We start from the raw sequence: 25,426 nt of genomic DNA, 5'->3' as shown, positions 1-25,426 counted from the left end.
TGTGCAGAGACCGGTCCTCCTAATAGTGGATGGCCATATCAGCCACGTATCCCTGGAAGTTGCAGAACTGTGTCGGCAGGAGGGGTTCATCATGTACTGCCACATATTACAACCATGCGATCTGTCCATCTTTAGGCCCCTTAAGGTGGCACGGGGCAAGGCCCAGCGAGCCTACATGCAGAGAAATCTAGGCCAATTCATTCAAAAATACACCTTCGCAGAGGCATTCAGGCCCGTTTGGGAAGAAATCTCAACTAAACCTCACCTCGCCCAAAATGGATTCAGAGCCCCCGGTCTATACCAATTCAACAAATCCTACAACAAGGATAAGTTGGAACAACTGCTCTGTTCCAAGCCCAGGCTGAACAGCCAAACACGAGTGACATCCCCAGTGCTGGTGGAGATGGACCAAATCTACAGCCATAACCCCAGCTCAAGCCAAAGCCACAGATTGTCCTAACTGCCAGTGGGGATGCAGGCCCATCACAAGGGCTTTGTCCCCACGATCAAGCCTTTGTATCACCTGCTCTTGAGGCCAAACTAACTTTCCCCAAAATCATGAAGAAAAAAAACTCCAAGAAAAAGAAAACAACTCCCCACATGCCTAAGTAGTAATGCCTTCATTCAATACAAGAAAAACCAACAACTGAAAGATGAGGAAGAAGAAAAGAAGTGAAAAAGGAAGAGAGAGAGTGTGTCTAGAAAGAAGAAGGAAAAATCAACAAAAACAAATGCCCCGAGTGTGAAGGGGAATATGAAAACAACCAAAAAAACTGGTTAGGATGTGACTTTTGCCAACTTTGGTATCACATTGTCTGTACTGATATGGAAAATATGACCAATGAGGAAATAGCAGCCACTGAATTTAAGTGCCATCATTGCCAATAGATTGATTGTCAATAGATTCCCAAGTTATCTTTTTTTCTGATTTTTTTTTAATGATAGCCAAATGAACCGTACATGTACCGTATGCCATGACCCTGGGAAAGCGGGGGAGCTGCTTGTATTATTTTCCATACCCCCATGAATTCTGGATGGTATGACAAAATGGAGAAATGTAACCAAAATGACCTACATCTTTTTATAGAAACCCTTTTGTTCAATTTTCTTTTTGCTTGTCGAAATTTCTCAGGACGGAAATAACCTTCATTTTGGAATGAAACCTTTTTTTTGTTTTTTTGTTTTTGCTTGTCAAATTGACGTCAGCACTCCCAGTCAATAAAATAGTTCCCAGGGCCCTGTTCTATGCCTTTGTTTATTATACAATGTTGTTGCTTCTAAAATATTATGTTTGGCTAAGGCGAACGGTTTCCAGAAGCTCCTGGAACGAAAGGATGTACTCATGTACATTCTTTTACTCTACGATGAGGTCACAGTCTTATCAAAGGTGTCCCTCGTAGCACAGAAGTCTACCTCAACTCTTGCAGATGTTGCAGCATCAATTAACGCACAGCAATTACCCTCCAAATGTAAAATGAAAGGTATTGATGAAGAGTTTGTGCATCTTGAATAATATGTAACCCATTCATACTCAATCAAAATGGAAATCTGATGGTTATCCATTATGATTTTATAAATCCAATTACTTTTGGTATAATCAATCAGCAGTATGAGAGTTCAGCTTTTAAGCTAACTGCAGTTTTTGTCTTTGGAGTGGGGGTTGATTTTCATCTTAATTTCAGTTTATTTTAACTTTTTCCATTTAAGATTTTGTTTTCAATATTCATCAGCTTTTTCACTCTTTATTTTAGTGTTCAGTTATCACTCACACCACTGAATTTTATTTACAACATGGAGTTTCATTTTATTTTCATTCATCCACTCATTTAATCAGAAAGTCAACACCATACATGCTGGGATTTGATACACACTTTCAGGGAGAGCTGAAGGGTGAACCAGTCATACAAAATGGCCTCACACAGCTCCTAGACATCCTAGAAGTGAGTATCCAAGACATCAATGAAGGAGTGCGTGATGTGATGCAATGAAAATAGTCAGCTTCAACTTTTGGCCAGAGAACATACGTGGCAATGTTGTGTATTTTCAAACTAATCATACTACATAATGGATAAAGTATAATCTCAATATGAGTACTTTGTAGAGCAGTAGTTGTTACTGTTTGTTGGTTGCTCTTTTCAAAATGATATTCAGGGTATTTCACATCTTTTGAAACTCAAGTAAGAGATAAGCTCTTTGACTACCAATCATAAATGTTCTTTCATTTATAATCATCCTGGAAATGTTAAATATAAAAGTTATCATAATTATTTAATTTCATTGCTTCTTTGAAATTCTGCAGAGTTTGGAAATAAGAAGTCGACACTGTAGCAAGGCAATACAAGCAAAGTTTGACGGCAGGAGGTGTGGACATCACCAAACTCAGTGTAGAGTGTGATCTCTTCAAAGCAAGGGTGTTCAGTGACATGTAATTATCCTTTCTCCTTAATATAACCCATGTGATAAACACCTGTGATATCCGCTTATATTTGTGGGTGTGATAAGATAGATTTACTAGTAAATTTTTAACAAAACATTCACTGAAAAAAAATCGAAGGCTTGGCCATTTCTCTGCCCAAAAGTTTCAGTTACCAGAGAGAGCATTGACTCTTTGTTTCAAGGACCATCTCATCTCATTTTCTTTATATTATTTATACTTTTTTGAAGGATGGGCATGCCTTCGTCAGGAGTCATCCCCTGTCTTGAGGAGTTACCCAATATGAGCCTTCTTCTGGATATAGTTCTGAGCATCCCCGCCAGCTCTACCAAAGCTGAGAGAGGCTTCAGCCGACTGAAGCTAGTGAAGTCTACGTTCCGAAATCGAGTGAGCGATCAGTTGCTTATTGCGCTCCACAGTGCAGATGAGGGTCAGTTTGACCCTATGCCTGCCATCTGACTGTGGAACTCAGGGGGGCAGAGGTCCAGGAGACCTGACAAGTCGGGGGTGTTACTCGGCAAGATCCATACTCATCCTCTTCTGGAGATGAGGCTGCTGGTGTAGAGATGATGGATGTAGACACTGACTCTGATTGAAAGATATTTTCTACAACAGTCCGGCATCTCATGCAGTCTTAATAATACATTGCCGTGTACACTACTGGTGAAGAAAGTAGACAGTGAAGTCTTGTTTGAAATCTGGACTCTACTACCGTTTCAAATTAGCATGTAAGGCCGATCACAAAAACTATGTATATGTCGGCAGGAGATGAGAGGTACCGATGAAATCGATAGATTCATCACAGTCCTGGAATTACATCACAGCTTTCTATTTGGAGATGCGACATATGCAATTCATAAAAATCAGCAAGTCAAGCTCGGAATCTCACCTACATTTTTAATAGAGTCTATTGACTAGACTCTACTCTCTAGATCTAGATGATCTAAGTTACAAGTAGCTAGAGACTTTATAGAGTTAGACAGTGTGACGAAGAGCATCATACCAATGGATTCACTTATAGGAGCAAAGTTGTGTGATTCAGAGACTCAATACTGTGGAATTTGCAAAGTTAGATTTCGAATTTGGACCCATCCTATGATATTAGTATGCACGTCTATTCTAAAGCCCGCATTAAGAGTTTAAAAAACAATCGGAAAGTTGAAAATCCATCTTTTGAATCCGAAAAAGATTTGACAAGATTTATACGAATTGTCGTTAATATACAATGAATGAAAATTTCAGAAACTTTGCAATTTAGTTGAACTGTTTTTTCTTCAGTTGTTTTGAGGACTTTGATTTAAATGATACTTTCTACCAAGATGGGTTGCATTTGAATCATTATGGAAAGTGTTTATTTGCAAGTCATCTTCATTCTTACTTGACAAATCTGACCAGTCCCAAACTAGCCAGTTCATCCTAAGGCCATCTAAGAATTCCAAAGGAATCAAAACTTGACACTCATTATCTTTTTTTACAAAGGACTTTGTTCATTTGAATAAAGTTGGGAAAGCAATGTTTGTGTATTTGTTGGACACATATTTAATCCATGTGAACGATGCCCCCAGCAGCCTGGCAAAAAGGACATATGCATATGGTCCTCCTGAAGTTAAAATTTTACATCCAAAGAGGAAAAAGTGAGTGAAAACAAAAACATCCACCCCCAAATTGAAGAAAAATGCATGCAACGTTTCCACTGCAGCAGCTTCAAATAGAAAATAAGAGGAGGTGGTCAGGAAGCCAAGCAATGCTGGTGGGGGGGGGGGGTACCAGTACCAAAGGAAGACTGGAGTGATTTTCCCCACCCCCTCAACTTCCTCTGAACCAACACCTGCCAGAGAGGATTTTAGCATGGATTCCTTATAGTAATACACATTCAGGGCCCTTCTACTGAGGCTCCAGCAAGCTTCCTGCACAGTGAACACCGTATGTCCAAGAAAAGTTGAAGGGCAAATTACGAAGGTGTACGTCAGCGCAAGAAAAAAAAGGTATACAATACAGTGGAACCTCCTTTTAGAGAGGTTGAATACAACAATACCCTCTCATTATGTAACAAGAATTTTTTTTCTTTATTTCTTAACTTTGATGCCTTATAGTTATACACATACAGTTAATTCAAGATCCTTTAAATGAGGCTCTGGCAAGCTTCCTGCACAGGGAACACCATATGTGCAAGGAAAGTTGAAGGGCAAATCACGAAGGCGACGGACACGTCAAGCTGTACATAAAGGAAAATTTTCTCAACAATGATATGAGAATCTTAATATACAGTGGCCACCATGATCTGGACATAGACAAAGGGGAAGTATTGTAAATAAGGGCTTTTTCATCAGACAAAAATCAACTTTGTGCTAATGCTAGTCTATGCAAATGTTTTCTCGGACAAGGGGGAGAACCTCTGAATTGAGACAAAAGTAATCTTAAAGGATAGCCATATCATATATAAAAACAAAGTAATAGATAAGGGCAAGTGGTTAATTTGAATTTAAAAAAAAACTCTCTGTGTGGATTTAGCTCCCTTTGGAATGAAACTCTTCATAATACAGATTTCGTTAGGGCAGATTATGGATATTTGTTGCTGAAAATAAAAACCATATTATGTACTGAACAATGACCAAGGCATATTACAAACTCCTTTCACATGATCAAACCTACTCCTGACTCCCATCATTGCTGATTCAACACAAACCATGGGAATGGAACATGTATCATACATCTGTTGTCAGAGATACCAGCCACAGAGCTCACCACAGCAAGACCAGGACAGGTTATTCATGAAGCACCTTCTGGCAAATTTCCTCTGAGCCAATCAGATGCAAGGATTTCAGTAAGCTTATTACAGGAGTGATCTTCTACCTCATCTGTATCTCTCCTCTGATATTGGCCATCCTGAGTGGAATCAGTTCAGTCATCTCTCTACAAAGTTCCAGTTCCTCCTACATGGGGGTGGGGAGAGATTATGAAATCAAGAAATAGCATTATTATAAGAAACAAGTGGAATGCCTCTGGCCGTCTCACCTGCATCACGCGATTCAATATAGCAGCAGTGCTGATTTTGAAAACTACTATAACTTGCACAAGATGTTCAGTGATACTTGGTTACTCTTATTTCCACGTTTTATGAACTAGACCAATACACTTATAGAGATATGATGGCAATTCAACAAATACCCCCAACGTGGCCAAAGTTCTTTGACCTTACATGACCTTTGACCTTGATCATGTGACCTGAAACTCGCACAGGATGTTCAGTGATACTTGATTACTATTATGTCCAAGTTTTATGAACTAGACCAACACACTTTCAAATTTATGGCTGTAATTCAACAAATACCCCAATTTGGCCAAAGTTCATTGACCCTAAATGACCTTTGACCTTGATCATGTGACCTGAAACTTGCACAGGATGTTCAGTAATACTTGATTACTATTATGTCCAAGTTTCATGAATCAGATCCATAAACTTTCAAAGTTATGATGGTAATTCAACAGATACCCCCAATTCGGCCAAAGTTCATTGACCCTAAATGACCTTTGACCTTGGTCATGTGACGTGAAACTCATGCAGGATGTTCAGTGATACTTGATTAACCTTATGTATAAGTTTCATGAACTAGGTCCATATATTTTCTAAGTTATGATGACATTTCAAAAACTTAACCTTAGGTTAAGATTTTGATGTTGATTCCCCCAACATGGTCTAAGTTCATTGACCCTAAATGACCTTTGACCTTGGTCATGTGACATAAAACTCAGGCAGGATGTTCAGTAATACTTGATTAACCTTATGGCCAAGTTTCATGAACTAGGTCCATATACTTTCTAAGTTATGCTGTCATTTCAAAAACTTAACCTCAGGTTAAGATTTGGTGTTGACGCCGCCGTCGGAAAAGCGGCGCCTATAGTCTCACTCTGCTATGCAGGTGAGACAAAAATTGATTAAAAAACATTTCATTTTTCTCTTTATGTGTAAAGTGTACCTATAATATAAATTCTAAATAATATTATGGTTAAGGGAGCACGCTCATTTGCAAGAGGGGAGAGGGTTTTGTGCACCTTAACCCTAAAAGGACTGGGCTATTTGAGATGTATTGAGGCCCTCATCATGGCCCCCCCCTTCTGATCTCGGCTGCCATTCGCGCGATCGCGCCGAAATTTGGCACGCACATTCTTTACCACATAAACAATAAAAAAAATCTGTAATGTATTTCTTTGTTTTTAGAATTTCTTATGTATTTCTTTGTTTTTTCATCTTTTGTTTTTCATTTTTTCAATGGAAATTATTACAGACCTCTTAACAACTAAATTAAACCCTTAATCAATTAAACACACCAATTAGAACAAAAAAGACTTTGTACACAAAGTATAAAAATGAGCCATTTTCGGCATGACATTGCCTTGTAAAAAGTCATGTGACATCGCGATGGTATACCCGTATGTCGCAAATTTGGTCTCAAAGTTGCGTGAGACTTCAAAGAAAAAAGTCTTAAAATTTTGCGGCGTTATTTTTTTGCGTTTCAGATATATTGCTTGAAGCGTTGAGGGTGGCCATCATGCCCCCCCCCCACTCCTTTTAGAGTTAATGTACTCCATGGTTTAAGTGTAAAACCAATGTTTAACATAAGACCAAGTTTCCCAAGTGGAGCATTGTGAAGCATTTGTGAAACCTTTCAATGAGGATTGTAAGTTGCTGAAATATCTGTTCAGGTTTATTTTGGAGGTTGCTGTTGTTGTTTTTTTCAGGTAGAAAAGTGTACATCTAAACCGATTATACCCTCACCTTCAAATAACTACCTGGGTCAGTATTCAATCAAATTCTTAAGCCAGAATGTTAAGCATTTCACTACATATTCTGCTTAAATAAAACATATAACCCATCTTTGCAGAATGGGAGTTTATCTTTTAAGATTGATGAGGCAAGTTTGGTTTTAAAAAGTTGGTCAAATAAGCAACTAAAATCAAGTAAATGACTTATGGTGCATTGCATTCTACATACATTCAATTCCAAACCAAGCATAAATCCAAAAATCAAGCATGATCCTTTGATTAAATGCAAATTTGCATATGACATGCGTTCAAAAGCAATTCAAAAATACGCTTGATTTGCAATTGAACATAAGTTTCTTGCAACATCCCACAATATAGAGATGTGTTATAAAAACATAGCTAACCTTGACTGTGTCTTTCTGATCAGGATTCTTCTCACAGTAATCTACTACAGCCTTGTAGTTATCCAAACTGAAAGAGAGAATTTAGACAAACCAAAGTTAATAACCTGTATTCTAAAGTACAGTTTAGCTTAAAGGGATGGTCCAGGCTGGAAATATTTATATCTCAATAAATAGAGTAAAATTCACAGAGCAAAATGCTGAAAATTTGATCAAAATCGGATAACAAATAACAAAGTTATTGAATTTTAAAGATTTACATTATTCTGGTGAAATAGTTTTAGGCATGTCTTTATGAATATTCATTAGGTGGGCTGATGATGTCATATTCCTACTTGTTCTTTTGTATTTTATTACATGAAATTAGGTTTATTCAAAATTTTCTACCAAGAACTAAAACAATTTGATTGACTGCTGATTAAGTTGCGGTAGTTATTAGTTGCCGCAAATTATTTCATCATAATGGAGACACATCATTTACACATGTATGAAAAAATGAAACATTTATGATATCATGTAATAACATAAGAAAAAGGAAAGTGGGGATGTGACATAATCAGCCCACCTAATGAATATTCATGACGATGTTCATATAACTGTTTTCACAAAATATTGATCAACTTTAAAATTCAATAACTTTGTTATTTGTTATCCGATTTTGATGAAATTTTCAGCATTTTGCTCTGTGAATTTTACTCTATTTATTTAGATATAAATATTTTCAGCCCGGACCATCCCTTTAACTTTTTGCCTGCTTTGTTCAACTAGAGTCACATACAGGGGGCTGCCAACTTGGACTCAAGTCACAATCCATTCACAATACACACAGAGTGTATTAAGACTACTGTTCATGCACACTAGTGATGTACAGGTATGCATCGCTTTGTACTGTGTATACACAAAGCTTTCCTTTACAATAAACCAATCAAAAGGTATTGTGAGCTGAATTAGCACAGTCCATGCTAAACCCCTCTACAGACTATACCTTGAAATTAATGTGGCGCAGGAGTGATTTTGTCAGTGGCAGGCAAAGAGTTAATTAATAGACCCTGGTCTAATGTTGTGCTAAAATTATGGGAAGCCGATTAAAATGCTCTCATTGTATGTTTCTTATGTTTACTGTGTTCTTTCCCCATGCTCTAATGATGGACAAAAGTATTTAGTTATTATATGAATGATTTGAGTGTCAAATGAACTGATAAACTGCCTCTGTACTTTCTGTGCCACATACGGGTGAGCTCATAATAAAGGTGAGTTCACAACAGCAAGTGAGGAAATGCAACATAAAATTGGAAGAAGTTTGTTCCAAGGATAACGGGGCATAGCTTTTGCAGATATAATCTGAGATATTCAAGAAATGATTTTATGATAAAATATCTAGATCACCCAATCACTCACCTCAGCTGTAGATAATCTAATCTCTCAGGAGGGCTAGGTGTTACAAACTTTGAGTATCTTTATAAAACAAAAGAGAAAATGACAATTTCATTACATGTAAACAACTGGATAAAAATACATTTTATACAATTTAATTAATGAAATCTTGGACTGGATCCTAACTCTGATTTATCAGATAAAATTCAACTATATTTCAAATTTGACATGATAAAAGTAAAAGAGAAATAATAAGGATTACAAATATGCAAATTCATGAATAGGGTGCGTTTCTATGTCTGGATCATTTGAGATTCCTTACATGCCAGTACACTTTTTTAAACGGTCCTTGGGATATGTTTTCTAATAATTAATGATAATAATAATGCAATCTATTATAACAATAGTACATATAAACACTATGCAAAGAGATCGCATCAAGAACAAATTGTTCTTGCTCTAGCCATGTGGCCATCCAATCACAAAACATTACAAGGAATACTTATTTCTGCCAGGATAGAATAGAATGGATTTAATGACACATATTTCATATGGCTATACTTTCATATTCACATACCACCATTTCTATCTAAGAATAATGTAAATCACTGACACTATGAAGCAAGAGAAATTGAACTCACAATCTGCCGATACAGAAGTAAGCTACCAAAACAGGCCTCAGGACATCACTCTCAAACTTCTCTGGCAATTTTCCCTCATGGTCCTCTGTTGAATCTAGCAAGGTTTGTTAAAGATAAATGTAACATATCACAATATATTGAAGATAAACAACAAAAGTATAATCCATCACTTATGTCTGATCTAGATATGATCTTGGGAGCATTTGATGAAAAGTTTCTGCAAATCCTTGCATCCGATTTGGTGGCAGAAAAACAGTCATAGAAAATCACTGACAAAATTTAACATGAAACGCTCCATTTGGCTGTTTGGTGTTCCAAATTTTAAAACCTCTTTTCTGACAAAAAAAGTCAAGGATTTAATAAAACCTTATTTAAAGTGATTTCATGCTTCTTCTGAAGGGAGGCGGTAGGGACCAATCAGCTTTGAATTAGAATTTTGTTAATTTAGAAGAAAGATTATTAACAATTTATAGTCAATTTTGGCTTTATAGGACAATAATATGTAATGAATTAACATTTTCTTGAATATTTATATTAATTCTGAATTTCAAGGGAAACTTCTGTAGTGGGATATGTAAAGACAAATTCTTGTGCATTTTTTCAAGTTCTTTGCATGTTATTAAGGAAGAATAATACAGGAAAAAGGTCCAGTGCATCATCAAAAATATGACTGAAAAACAGCTGAATCATTCGAGCTGAACTTTTGCATGGTGTCCCCACATTCATTTCTGTTTTAGGCAAGTGACTCAAAGTGAAATGAAATAAAATTTCAGCAAAGTAAGGTAAATTTCTCATAATTTTGGTAATTCTAAAATCTAATTCCATAAATTAATGCTTAGGTGAACTGTGATCATCATTCTCAATCTCTTCGAAACAGTTTCTTCCACTATTCAATCTCATAACTAAAAACTTATTTTCATCTTTAATATTTTTCACTTCGATTTCTTAAGAAAGTTTGAATGGTGTAATGTCAAAGAGGTCATTTATATCAGCATTGAAATTAAGATATTTACCAATGAAATCTTTGTAATATGTCAAACTCTGCTTGCATCTGTAAATTGAATAGATCAATTAGTACACAGAATTAAGGAATTTTTAAACAAATTATTCATACATCCCACTTTCTTCATGAAATAAACCTCACTCCAATAAATCTGTTTACCTTTCAGGTTTTAATCAAGCATCATTGAGTGCAATGATTGAAACAAAATGAAAAATCAAATGCCAACATGCAAATGGTTCAAGATGAAGATTTCAAAAAGGTACACTTTAGGAGACATGCAAGTTGCCAATTTACACACAAAGTTCATATTCTTTCACAAAAAATCAGATTTTTAATGCACGTTCTGAGATGAAAATTCAGTTTTGCATATGACACTGACAGCTTTAATCCACTTCCAAAATGTGCAAACTATCACAGCTTATATCCCTCCACACAGCAACACAGTCAGCTGTATATACCAACAGTTCTCTTTCTTCTATAGTTACAGAGATATGTATTCTTGTATCTCATTGGTCAAGATGGAGGTGGAAGTCTTTTTCCATCTCTCTGATTGGCCCACTCATTTCAGAAATGTTTGAAGCCATACCACACACAAGGCAGGGCATAGAATATAATAGAATGACAACGAACTAAAACATATATGCATCAGGAAGCATTCATATTTGTGCGTGCAAAGAAAGTCGTAAATATTTGTAATGAAGACAGCAGTGGGTATACCGCCAGCATCTTGAATGCAAGATTTATGTGTAACATAGTATCACTTACAAGGAGTTTATCTTTGAGGCTACCTTAGGTGTGGGTGGTACCCTCTGTCTCTCAGCTAGAGCTATCTTCAAATCCATCATCTCACTATAAACATAGTACAAAACAAATGAATAAACCATGAACAAGTGAAAACAAGCTGAAAATCATCATACACAGATTTACACAAACGAGCACATATATATCATGGAAAAGGACCAATCGACTCACAGAATGGCATGCCATTTTTTATTGTTGAAAAATTGTTAATTAATTGTTAATGTGGAGTCATAGCTGGGTCATAATCCTAAGGTACCGTAATGCAAATTGATATAAGCCTCGTGTCAAAATACATTTTAACATTGATACTCATAATGACAAAGAAAATATAATTCTTAGATACATGCAAACATATAAACTCTGAATAAATAAAATTATCTTGTTTAAGCCAGATTGACATTTACTTTTTGTGGCAAAAAGAAGCTGCTGAAAACTGCTTATCTAATAAAAGAGAGCCAATGGAGTAAATTAGAAAGTCAAAAAGGGGCCTAAGCTTTCGATCCTAGCAGAATCTTCGTCGGAGGCAAAATGACAAACATATAAAGTGGAACCATAATATAGACCACAAACAAGCTACAGCAACACTAGAAACAAGGAGACAAAAGGGGCATTAGTGAGTAGAGAAGACCAATCAGGTTAGTGAAGGGGATGAAAGAAAAGGAGTAGGCAGACACAAAGGGAAGTTAGTGTAAGTAAGGCCAGTAAAAGACCTCAAGCCAAGAGGGATTAAAACTTTTTGTATTAGATAATGTATTTAACATCTACAGACATGTGCAAATAACAATATAAACTCCTCCTAATCAAATCATTCTGGGCTGTAGTACCACACATAATCTCACCTGTAAGTTTCAGCTAATTCAAACATGAGTTGTCTACATATAGTAAGAAAGTGTTGTCTGTTTAGACCATCTAACATATCAACCAGCATGTCTACCCGTCGCTTGTGCATCTTGCATCGTCGTTCAAAGTCAGTCTCAAAGAATGATATTAGCTTGAAGAGTTGACTGTGATCCTAGGTGGTGTAATGAAGGGAATGTAAGAAATGGTTTTGGTTTCATATATGAAACAATAAACTTCCTACATGAAATATGAAGATGCAAAATAAAATACAATAAGCATAATTTATGTCTAAATTTATCAGCTATTTTTTTAATGTTTCCAATTAGAGGGGTCAACTGAAAAAATATAGAGTAAAATTAAATGAGGCAAACACCATAAATTCAATCAAAATCAGATGAAAAATGATGAAGTTATTGAATTTTAAAGTTTGGCAATATTTTATTAAACATTTCTATACATGCTGTCATGATCATTGACACTCAAATATCCATACTTGGGCTAAGTTATCAGTTGTTATGTTAAATGATTCTTTTGTTATTGTTAGAATGGAAACGGAACAGACGAATGGACTAATGACACAAATGCATAATGCCTCTAGCAACAACCTACACTGGGCGGAGGCATAAAAATCACAAACTCGTAATCAATTGTAACATACAAGATGTACACTGATTACAAGAACATTTTCATATTCTAGGTTTGGATAATAAATTTTAATTTTAAACATATTTTTACTTTCATTTTGTTATCTGATGTTTCAAGACATAGACTTTTACTTTCAAACGTAATCAGGGCGCGACAAACCCGCTTGCCCGGGGCAAGTGAAAATGATGGGCGGGCAAGCATTTCTCAAAGTCAATTGCCCAATCGGGCAAGTGGTTGTTTTGAAAATAAAATAATAAAATGTCAGTGATAATCACAACTATCCATGCTATCTCTCATATATTGTCAAACCAGTCAAAAAGCAGTGGAAACTGATGTAAAATCAGCGCCAAATACAGATAATTTATCGCCAGGTACCTCGTTCGAAGAACCGTGCCATCTCATCTTACTTTCTATGTGCGCATGCGCTACTATCTTGCGCAATTTGCCGATGCAACCCCCCTCCCCCCCCAAAAAAAAAGGCAAACGTGGCTAAAATTTCACACTTTTAATCTTTAAATACATGAAATGGACGTCTATTTTCCATATTACCTTGAGATTGTTTTGATCTAGTTGGAAACAACCGAAAAAATGAAGAATATACAGCTCTTTCTTGACTCTGATTTTGATGATGTTACACTCGGTAAATGTTTTTTCTTATTGTTGTCCCACATGTAGACTTTCATGGTGTTGAACAAGTGTAAATGTTGCAACACCATGAAAGTCTACATGTGGGACCACAATATACAAAAATATAGACGGAGTGTAACATTATAATACGATGATGAAAATACAAGAGAGAGGTGAATATTCTTAATTTTCTTGATAGTTTCCAACAAAATCAAAACAATTTCAAAAAAATATGGAAAATAAATGGCATGGATTTAAAGATGCAAAATGTTAAATTTTAGCCACTCCAGTTGGTGAATGCCTTTTTTTTTACATCATAAAACGATCTTTTCCAGAATCAAGAAAGAGCTAAATATTCTTCATTTTCTTAATAGTTTCCAACTAAATCAAAACATTTCCCAGGAAATGTGGCAAACAGATGACCATTCATGGATTTAAAGATGCAAAATATGAAATTTTAGCAACTTTTGGGGAAGGTTTTTTTTAATATTTTTTTTTAAACACTTTTTTTTTACCTTTAACGCCCATTTAGATCTACTAGTACTATAGCAAAAGTTTTTTTTTTCTTCAAAATAAACATAATGACTCAGGCCTACTTTGCTGAAAATATACTTATAATTATAAATTTGTGTTCTTTACTGTACATGATTCTCAATTGTTTTTATTTTATATGACCTACATAAATAATAATAGTACCGTCGTAGAAAAGAATAATGAAAGAAAATAATAAAACAAATTGGGCAAGCAGTTTTTTCTATCGGGCAAGCAAATATTTTCATCACTTGCCCTGTCGGGCAAGTGATGAAAATTTTTTTTGTAGAGGCCTGCGTAATAAAGTTTTTTCTTACTTTGACTAGTTCTATGTGATCTGAGACAAATCCATCAAGGACAAAATATTCTTTGGAAGAATTGATCCACTTCTGAGCAGCTAGGAACACACTTCGAGCCTGATCGATTAGAAAATACAAATAGAAGTCACATATTAAAATCATGATGAAAATCACTTCATAACTAGTAATAACAATCTTCAATATAATCAAATAAATATTTGTAAAGGAGCCTATAGGCGGGGGTCTTCTTGCCCCCCCCCCCCTGAATTGACAAAACATCTCATGAAATCACTGCCTGTAGTAATTACATTTACACAAACAATCAATAACATACAGCTATTCCAGATTCATGCAAGGCAGTGTCCAATAACATGATTTGAAGATTCTCAAAGCAAGGTATTCTGGTTGATATCCATGACCTACCTTTATAAGCATGATATCAAATCCCGTCCCCCTCCCCCAAAATGAAAAAAATACAGACTGACAACTGTTACAAGCTACAGAAATCCTGGAATTTCTGATTGGCTCAGAAGCCAAGAAGATGCTTCATGATAAACTCCCGTCTCCCCAGGTCCGGTATATTTGGTTTACATGCACCTACAGGTAAAGGTAATTATATAACAGACATTTTGTTTCATCAACCTCACTGCTATTCTTGTGAACATCCCCCTTGGTCGTTTATGCAATTTCTATTGTCTAATAGGGAATTAGGTCAAAGTTCAGGTCTATTCATATCATTGGTATGAAAGCAGGGATTAAGTTCAGATTATCATTACCCTCCCAAACAATAAAAAGAACATCCTTCAAGATTAATGATTACTATTACTCTTATTAACACAGGGTAGGCACTAACACTATTAGATTTTCTTCCAGCAGGGCCCTGTGTACATAATTTTATTATTACCTTTTTCCATTCTAATACATGTATGTCTTTCATTCAATGTTAAATTGTCTACTGTAACTAGAAAGTGTGTATATTACATTATAAAATTATGTAGATCACTTAGAGACTCATGACAGATTATTGAAAGATCAAGACCAGGAAAAGTCCATGGAAAGAATTCTGAAAGATCACTTGTTGCATAAAAGATCTCTGAAAGACTGTTAAAAGATATCTATAGGACTAGTTTAAGTCCAGTAAGACAAGAAGTATCAATCAGTCTTTCAGAGCTCTTTGAGGGGTCTTTCTGAGCCATTCCACAGAGATGACAAATTTCAGTGATCTTGGAGACTGCTTTAGGATCTTGCCAATCTTGGGGGTCTTTCAAAGGTCTCCCCTCCGTGAAATGGGGGCCTTGGTCTATATGATTAGATGACCTGTTTATGGAGTGCTAAACAAGTAGTAGACAGAGTTGAAATTAGATCATCTTGGCATCAGACTAAAGGATAATTAAGACTATCGGTAAGTGGGCACTAGACCAATTGTAGGTTTGGACCAAGAGATTCTTGTGCAAATCAGTTCACTGTAATACAAGATAAGCATTGTGCTAACTACATCATAGTGCACGGCCTATATGACCTAAAGAGATGAGTCTTCAATAACGATTTAAAAACATGCACAGATCAGAGTTACGTACCTCATCAAATGTCAAAATGACTTCATCTCTGACTTGACTTTCAATAGAAGTAAGCTCTAAGGACTCGAAGCGATCAACCAGCTTGTCTTCTTCTGTCACATTCTCCTCATCCTGGTCAATAGAGGGTGTTTCTCCTCCATTACTGGATGACAAGGGAGTACTAGATGCATTCTCAGGAGATCCGTTCAGCTCGTGTTCTCTGGAACGGGTAAAAAAAAATAACAACATAGGATTACTTCATGAAAAAATTATTATTTTTAAACATTGCAAAATGAAATATACTGATGAGGAATAATGAACTAACCATCATTCTTTAGGTTCAACAGCTGTACAATATTATTCAATCGTTCCATTCACGTTACTATGACAGAAGATCAAACACAAGTTTCAAGCTTGGAGTAAAATAATTCATAATAGCATTCATAAATGGTACAATTTTAGCTATATTCCTGGCAAATTATCAAAATAGAAATCAGTGACATAGCCACAGATCAAGATACCAAACTCACTGTGCTAATTATTTCATTTTTAGAATATTCATCACAACCCCTGACTTTGTTTCATTTTGTTTTCTGATTGAAAACAAACATAAATAAAGGAATAGACATACTATACATCTACAGTGTTTGTTTTTATCTCTTGATCTTTATTCTTACTTGGAATACTGAAGAAGAGAAATACAATATTTGATCCAGCATCTGTTGATGTTAGCTTTATGACTCTTGATGTTTTCCTGCCAAGCATCTTTATCATCTCTTTCCATGTCTTCAGGGATTGGCTTGTTCTCTGCTTCAGAAAATATACGAGTTGCACTAGCTGTGGAGGTTGTAAGGGGGGTGAAAACAACAGCAAGAAACCAATGAAGTAATTCATAATAATAAAAGTAAGCAATTGATTACAATACTAACATATCTCTATCACTCTTAATAATAATTTGCAATATATTTACATATGACATCAATATTCTTTCCTGTTAGTTTTAAGTAATGCTTGAAAACCTACAGAAATATGAGACGAGGCAGGGCGATAAAACAAAGTCTGAAAATGGATGCAAACATTGAAGATGTATCTCTACATAAAGATGGCTAGTAAGATACATGTAAAGTCATATACATACTGTACATGTATGATGAACAATTTTATTTTAAAATTTTCTACCAATGGAAACAACTTTCTTTAAATGAAGGAAATGATCACTTAATGGATTAATTTAGACAGGTTCACTGTATTCAGATTTGAACTTCCATGTGACATTTTTGGAGAAATAGAAAACTATACAATTTTTGAAATGTTATTGTATGAGCAATCAGAAAGACAATATTTCCATTGCACAGACTCCTATATAGTCTCCATGTTGGATTTTACAAAAATGGTTGCCATGCAAAGAGTCTCCATCAATATCTCATCTTCAAATGGTCTAGAAGTGTAATTTAAAGATTTACAAATCACCATTTTCAGAGTAAAGGAATTTGATTACATCAGGATAAATACCTTATATTCAACAAATAATCCACAATTCACTGAAACTTTCAAATCAATTTAAAATATATTAAACTTTTCAAATGGTAAACCTGAAAAAAAAACCACAAGAATAATGTTGGCTGCCTTAATGGAGTTTAACACCTGAATATTATGATATTCTCTCTAAATAAAATCAATCCAACAATGCTTTGACAAATTGAATTTGATCCACCTCCTCAAGAAACTGGCAATAGCAGAAATTTCTGAGGAAGATCAACAATCAGAATATTGGACGGACACTACTACCGATGATGCAAGTGGCAAGATAACCCGAGATGATGGAATGGGTCTTCAGAATGTCCAAGAGAGCCGCATCAATAGCGACAGTAAACATTTATGTGAATGCTTCAACAATGGGTTGAAGTCCCTCACACAAGATTATGCTGGAGTCATACCAGTGTTTGGCACATACAGGGATAGTTTTCTTAAAGAATACTAAAAAGAATACAAGGAAGAGCACCGATGCAATCTACGTTTAGTTTCATGTCAAAGACGGCACAAAGATAAAAGACGTAGCAGGTTTCTTTCATGTGACAAGACCAAGGCAAACATGACCAACTGTCTTCTGGCAAAGAATCTAGAATACAACAGAAAATTGCAGGAACTGATCATCACCTCTTCCTCAGGACAAAACAGGAGCAACAGGGACACATCTTTCCAGCACAACAATCATGAAGAAGCAGACACACTTGATCTACAAGGCTGTCTCAGCATCACAGAGTAGCCCATCGGATGCAAAGATGATTTTCTTCTCCCAAGACACAGATGTCAACATTTATCCATAAAATCACTTTGATATTAATCTTAACATTTTGTATGAAAGTTATGTAAATTTTGTTATCAAAGACACTATTTATGATGATTTTGTAACTGTATGTGCTATATTGTGTTGAACAGAAATGAATAAACAAAATTTAATGCAATGTCCTAATGTAAGTCATTGCAAACTATGACCTCATTCTGAAAAACAATTCATTTCCATGGCCTCTGGACTAATTAGAATAGAGTCAATGTGAACAGCATTCACAATTTCATGCAATTACTGTTACTGTCAATACTGGGAGGTTCTCTCATATAGGCAAAGCAACTTGGCTTCAAATATTCGGGAAAGAAAAAAGAGAGGTACCGGTACTCAGTTCCATGCAGATGCAAAAGCACATGGCAGAGAGTGACATGTTACCTTCTATTCTTAGAGCTCTGATACAACACATCTTGCAAGTCCACATCCAAGCTTGGGTGTGCAGAAAGGCAAGTATTGCTACATGTAGGCAGCACCCTCAGGATTTTTATACAAGGTTTTCTTCTGATGGCCAGTGGAAACTATGACGGATGTTCTTCTAGATACAAAAGCCATTGCTAATATGGTGAACCATGTACATTCAATTCTATTCAGTTTAGTATTTTTAAATAAATACAAACAAGTACAACGCAGTAGTTCGCAAACTAGTCATGCAGTGCTTACATAATACATTGAATAGATCAGAGTTTAAAGAAGAGAACTCACCTAGACAGTGCCTTGCCTTTGTATAGTCATCTTGTGTGATGTAGTACTGTGATAGAGTAGCACAGTTGAGAGCCCAGTCTACAGGTTCGTATTGGAAAGTACTCAGTTGTCTTTGAAGCGTCATGTGACAGTATCTTGCAGTCTATAATAACAAAATAAAACAAACAATTACAACCTGTGTATTTTTTTTTCTTTACAGGCCAATGCCCCATTGTATTAAAGTTACCATTATGGTAACATTGTCATTCAATGGTAATTACCTTGGCGAGAATGCTCACCACACAAATCGAATCAAGGATTTCAAAGGGTTTACCACTGGATGGTAAAGTTACCATGATAGTAACCTATTTTACCATGGCAGCCAGGAGGGTGTTTCATAAAGCTGTTTGTAAGTTACATGTTCATACACACAACTTTAATCACGACTGGTGACCTACTCTATGCTTAAGGAAATGAAGCAAAAACATATTTTTTTTTAGTGGAAATGTACACCCTAATCAAACTTTGTATGCAGATGCATGTCAACAATAAGAATTTCAATCTTAAAAAAAAAAACAATTTAACTGATGAATCAAAGTGATCAAGAATATGAGTAAACACCAAGATCTGAGCACCATGTGTAACTTAAAAACATCTTTATGAAAAGAATATCCCATTTCTTTCTTAATCTGGTAGGTATTTCATAATAATGTTCATAAAGTTAAGCTTAGCTTTACAAATGACCAGAAAATGTTCTTGAATTTATTTTATAAATATTCCAAACTTGGCCTTGTGTTTGAATGAAGGGGGCTGGATTTCCTATAATTCCTAATCATATTTTTAAAAACTTTTTTAAAACTTTGCATGCAGATGCCTGTTAACAACAAGGACTTTACTCTCTTAAAAGAGGATATTTCAACATAAGGTGATGGGAAAAAAATTGAAATCTAATCAAGCACCCAAGAACATGTTCCAGCTGCTTAAATGTTAGAAAATACAAATATCTCATTCATTCGATTTATCATTTAAGTGTGGCTGGCGATCATATAGATATAATAATAAAGGTATATAAGCGATTTCTACTCACCAAGCTCTTTTCTCCTTGTTTCTCATACACCTGTGCTAGGTAATAAAGTGTCAATGTGTAGCAATTCTCAAACTGTTCTTCTCTCTCAAGATCAGATGGGTAGTCTGTTTCTTGTAAGAATAATCTATAGGATAGTAAGAAACAGGAAATGATTAAAATTGATAAGAAGAAGATTAGAACACTAGAGCTTTGGTGTGATAAATGTGGCAGCTCAAGTCTCATACATGTATCTCTCCAGAGTCTGATATCATAATGCTGGTTACCAATAAGAAATGCACAATATGAATGTCAAATTTGTAATCAGCCAATCAAAATCAAAGTATAATGCATAAAGATTCAGAAGATTAATGAATAACATAGTAAACATATTAAATAACAAATATGCAAATATCTTATTCAATAACAAAAATAAATAAGTAATGGAGTGGATTAGGAGAAGCAAAAAAAAAAGAATAAGATTCAAAACATATAAGAACAATCCATTGTAAAATGTACATTTCAGATAATACTCAGATACATATTCCATGGAAAAGGCTATAAAATCCATTCTTCTCCTCAGAAAACTTTTCTGACAATTTTAAGAAATATGAAATGACTTATCATCTGTGGGATGAAAAAAAAAAAACTTCAGTTGATAAAGCATATTGCTAACAGCTTTCTGTAACACCTTCTCAAAATAAACCATCACTATACTCCAAAATTAGTTTTTAAACAAACATTCTAGCTTGAGTACGACTAGAGAAAATTAAAATGAAATAAATAATCTGATATTACTCACTCATGAATGGTAGAAGGGGATGAGCCAACATCCTTCTTGAAAGTTTGGAAAACAGTTTGGGCTTCCTGCATTAAATATAAAAAAGAATGAAAAAGCTACACTTCTTGATATTCACTTTCATCATATTCATTGATTGAACCAAAAAATATTTATATTTCAAAAGGAACTTGAGTAATTTCTCACCACAGCATGAAATATATGAAATATCAAAATGGTTTACCTTCAGGAATTCCATTGCTTTTGAATGATCTCTCCTAGTACACCAGAGAATAGCAAGCTGCAAAATAAAATAAAGAATTCAAATGTTATTGCCAAAGGTACAATTTAGTCAATTTAAATGATTTTATTCAAACATTACACTGTAACAAATTTATCAAAGTTACAGAATACCTTCACTTCAGCCTATCATAGCCCAATAAGCCCATACATATTTTCAAATCACTTAAAAATTATCATATATTGATATTATCAGATATTGAATTGAGGAAGGGGTGGATACATTTATACCGGAAGCTTTCACATTAGATACCATCCAATTCAATTTCAAGTTGTAACTTTAGATGAAACTTGATTGCTCACTTGGTTCAATGTATTGAGTGCAGTGGTAACACATCTTGAATCTAGTCTGTAATCCTTGAGAATGCTGTCAGCCTTGATAAGGTGCTCATGGCCTGAAGATGTCTCTTCAGTCTCTAAAAAGTTCACTCCTAGTTGATACTGGATAAGTGCTAAGCGAAACTTGAGCTCTGACAAAAGAAAGAGGTGAGAAATTTCTGACTTCAGTAGGACACTAAATATCTGTGAAAATATTGTTTCATGTCATTTTACAATGTATACATCTTGACATATTTTGGAACCTACAGCTGTGAGAGAGATCATTTTACCAGTGCCTAAAATGAGAATCTACTTTAACAGGTCCACCCAAGAAAAATTGACTTGAATGAATTTTATCACTTTGCTTATTTTTCATAAAACTGTTTTATGGAAAAAAAAAAGGAACTTGCAAATGACAGATTCAATGATATCACTCCCTATTTACATATATTTTGTATTTTATTATATGAATAACACAAAAGAAATTTACTGATGATTTCAAGTTTTGATTTGGACATTGCTTTGTTCGTACTGCAACATTTACAATATAGGCCTACTTAAAAGAAATTAAGGCTTCTTTTCCAGACTGATTTTGTACAAAATATGATCCTTTTTTTGATAGTTATGAATTGAGGAACTGGATGGATTTGCTGTAATGTACCTTCATTTCATAACACACATGTTAAAAGTTCAAAGTCTTCAAAAACATTCATTTCCATACTTTATTTTTATAACTGGTTTACCTTTGGATTCCTCGCCCTGCTCGCTGGCATTTTCTAATTCTTTCCTTATTTCATGAAGCAACTCCCTGGCTTGATACTTTGATTTATAGGGATTGGTTTCTGGATCTTTCTTGGATGCCTGTTCATAAGAGAACATAAAACACAATGACAAACATAACAAAATTTTCTGAAAAGTAGATCAAGACTACCAGGGGTGTGAGTGGTCACAAATAAAAAGATCTGAAAAAAGCTGAAGAGTGTTGAAAAAAGTCAGAAATAGAAAGAGCTCCCATACTTTTTGTACAGAGGAAGGCCAAAAATATGCTGAAATTAAGCTGAAAAAAAAATAATCTGAAATCAGATAAAAATCTGAACTCTCACATCCCTGACTACTCAATACTTTTCAGGCAAGCTGGATCAGTTCTTCAGACTACATTGCCACAAAATATGAAAGCCCTTCAGTAAGTATGCCACAATTGAAATCTGATCGAAATTTGAAAAAATATCAATTTCTTCCAAAACTAAGGATGAGCTGTTTTAGGATTTAACAAAAAAAACTATGGTGTTCCACGGATGCACACCTATTCATTTCTTATACGCTTGTCAGTGGGGTGAATTGTCTTGTGATTTTCTTTTTCTTTTAAATAGACTTCTAGTCATGATTTTTTTTGGTGAAATCAGTTCCTGTTTAGTGCAGTTTAGATATCACAAATTATATCTAAGGTAAAAAATTTTATTTTAAAATATCTGTGGATTTTGTACAACAGTGCTTGAAAGTCTGACTACTCTGGCAGCTTTTCCCCCACCATATTGAGGTCCCAATGCCCCCTAGAGCGAGTACCTCTTAAAAAATTGCATTCTTTTGAGTTTTGGCTAGATCTAAGACTCATTATAGTGAGTGATTGTATTACTGACCGGCCTTGTATTACCGAACACGCGCATCGTAGCGTCAGAAAATAATTTCATACGCTTAAAATTTTGCAACATTCTTCCAAAGGGAACTTGAATAGAAAGATGATGAAAAATGGTCAAAAACACATTTTCAAAGTATTAATATTCTAAAAATAATAAAATATGGTGAAAATAGCTCATCAGTAATTTTGTTGTTTTCTCAACTTTTCCCATAGAAAACACACGTTCGGTAATACGATACCTTTTTCAAGTGACCAAAATATTTCACATGCGAAGAGGGGTCCGATTGGAAGCTAATATTGAAAAAAGGAAAACCGATTTCGGCAAAAAAAAATCATATTTATATTTTGTAGGTAATTGTGCATTTATGGTGAAAGTTTGGTAAATTTTATGAGAATAATGTGTTTGATATGATTGAATTCATGAAGTGTTCGGTAATACGATCCACTACCATATAAAATGTTCAACTTTCACTTACACTACAGGCTTGGAAGTGGACTGACAAGTTAGCATTCTTTTTCAAATATCACATTCATAGGTATTAATAAACAGGATCAACAGTTGGTTACTGAAATAAGCAAAATATCTGTGATTTTAGATTCCCATCAGGCATCTGGCATTGTCTGCATGGGAAAATCGTGAACTTTTGAGTTTTGAGTTTGACTTGTTTAAAAAATATAAGCATTTCCTCTTATCCCAATAAAATATAGTAAATCTCACATTCAACTTCGTGCAAATTTTTGTATTAAAAAAAAAGAAGACCGGAATTTACTCTTTTACATGATACAAAACATTTTAATAAAAAATACCCAGGATTTCAGCACAATTCAAACTTAGGCAGGTCTACTAACACAAAATTGCACATATGGGACCGATCACGTACACGTTCTTTCTATTCGATGTAAGCTGTAAAATTTACTTTTCAAACCTTTTAATGAATAATGTGGCTTTCACTCACCTCTTCTGAAAGTTTTCTCGCTTCTGAATACTTTTCAATCAAATCAGTGAACTGTGAATCTGACATGATGAACTGCTCTGTCTGACTTTCGTAAATCAAAAGTACTCTGGAGTCTGGGCTGGCGTGGACGCAATTAATGCACGATAATCAGCATCCGCGTTTAATAACTATGGTAGAGTTTTCAATGATGCAGTAGGATTAAAGGTGGATAAAATTAAATAAGATGCATAAGCAGGGACAACACCCCCCCCCCCCCACACACACACACACACACACCATCCACGTCCAAAGGGTAAACTCGTCCTGTAAATATGACAACTATAAGTTTTGTTTTCAAACTCGCTTATACTGCACTCGCAATATTAGGTTTAAGGCAAGGACGTTCCACAGTTAAAATGAAGTCCATGTCATTCTCACCAAATTTTGCAGAGAATTAATTTGGTATCTATGCATTATGAAAATGCAAAAAATAATATAGGTTCATGTGCTTATTTTTTTTCTATGGGTCTTCAAAGTCGCCGTATTTGAATGATATGCAATCTTTCGCAATCAAGAGAATTATGCATCTCTTAGACCTCACGAATTCACCATATGAGTTTAAATCATCTTAAATACTCAGTGGATATACCCCATCAAACTTCATCAAATTTTCAAGATATATAACAAAGTGTATACCAAAGTAAGAGAAAGTCTTTTAATTGGTAAAATTATATCTATTTGGAGTCAGCAGCGCCCTCATTTGTCAAAAATGGTGCAAAAACGCGGAAAAAACAAATCTTCAAAGACGTGAATCTACTCAAAAATTATAAAAAGTATTTTGTAAGCTGCACTTTATTCAAAATCCATGTCATTTTCATCAAATTCGGCTAAATTGTAGAGGAATGCATATCGAAGGTGTAGGGAAGTTAAGAATATGGGGTCCATGTGCTCGTTTTTTAATTATGAGTGTCCAAAGTGATGCGAGTTGGCCTGAAAATCGCCCAAAATGCGCCCAAAACGCGCAAAAGTCTAACAATGCCTTTTAAAATGCGAATGGTTCCGTAGTTTTGCCCCCAAACATTCAAAATCCATGTCATTTTCATCATACTCTCTAGATTTGTAGAAGAATTTATTTTGAAGACATTAAAATATTAGAAATATGGGGTCCATGCTTTTGTGCTCGTTTTTAAACTATTGGTGTCCCAACAGTGTAGCAAGTTGGCTTGAAAATCGCCTAAAAAGCGCCGAAACATGCAAAAGTCTCTCAATACCCTCTAAAATGCAAATAGTTCAATATTTCGCTCCCAAATATTCAAAATCCATGTCATTTTCATCATACTCTCTAGACTTGCAGAGAAATATATTACGATGACGTTAAGATATTAAAAATATGGGGTCCATGTGCTCGTTTTTAAACTATCAGTGTCCAAAGTGTTGCGAGTTGGCTTGTAACAG

General features: G+C 35.0%; 1 protein-coding gene across 2 annotated transcripts; it reads right to left on the bottom strand.

Annotated features, from left to right (window-relative positions):
• Positions 1–937: 937 nt before the first annotated feature.
• On the bottom strand, positions 938–24,339 carry LOC135153555 (KIF-binding protein-like). 2 transcript variants are annotated; one of them, XR_010292987.1, is made up of 18 exons: positions 23,993–24,314; positions 22,144–22,261; positions 21,386–21,552; positions 21,027–21,083; positions 20,807–20,871; positions 20,029–20,152; positions 18,963–19,104; positions 16,594–16,753; positions 15,938–16,136; positions 14,379–14,477; positions 12,258–12,430; positions 11,383–11,466; positions 10,628–10,665; positions 9,615–9,708; positions 8,998–9,054; positions 7,020–7,669; positions 6,362–6,494; positions 4,510–5,436 (listed from the first exon to the last, which is right to left on the bottom strand). XR_010292987.1 is itself a non-coding variant. In XM_064096655.1 (17 exons), exons 1-17 carry the CDS (start codon positions 24,056–24,058, stop codon positions 5,284–5,286), a joined length of 1,794 nt encoding a protein of 597 aa, XP_063952725.1. In that variant the 5' UTR covers positions 24,059–24,339; the 3' UTR covers positions 938–5,283. The 2 variants fall into 2 exon arrangements, 1 of the variants encoding a protein (XP_063952725.1); XM_064096655.1 differs by lacking the exon at positions 6,362–6,494 and having other exon boundaries at positions 938–5,367; positions 7,603–7,669; positions 23,993–24,339.
• Positions 24,340–25,426: the final 1,087 nt, after the last annotated feature.

Source organism: Lytechinus pictus, chromosome 3 (genome assembly GCF_037042905.1).
Source record: "Lytechinus pictus isolate F3 Inbred chromosome 3, Lp3.0, whole genome shotgun sequence".
Classification (NCBI taxonomy): Eukaryota; Metazoa; Echinodermata; class Echinoidea; order Temnopleuroida; family Toxopneustidae; genus Lytechinus; species Lytechinus pictus.
Note: the sequence above shows the minus strand (reverse complement) of the source record. Positions and strands in the feature narration are given on the sequence as shown.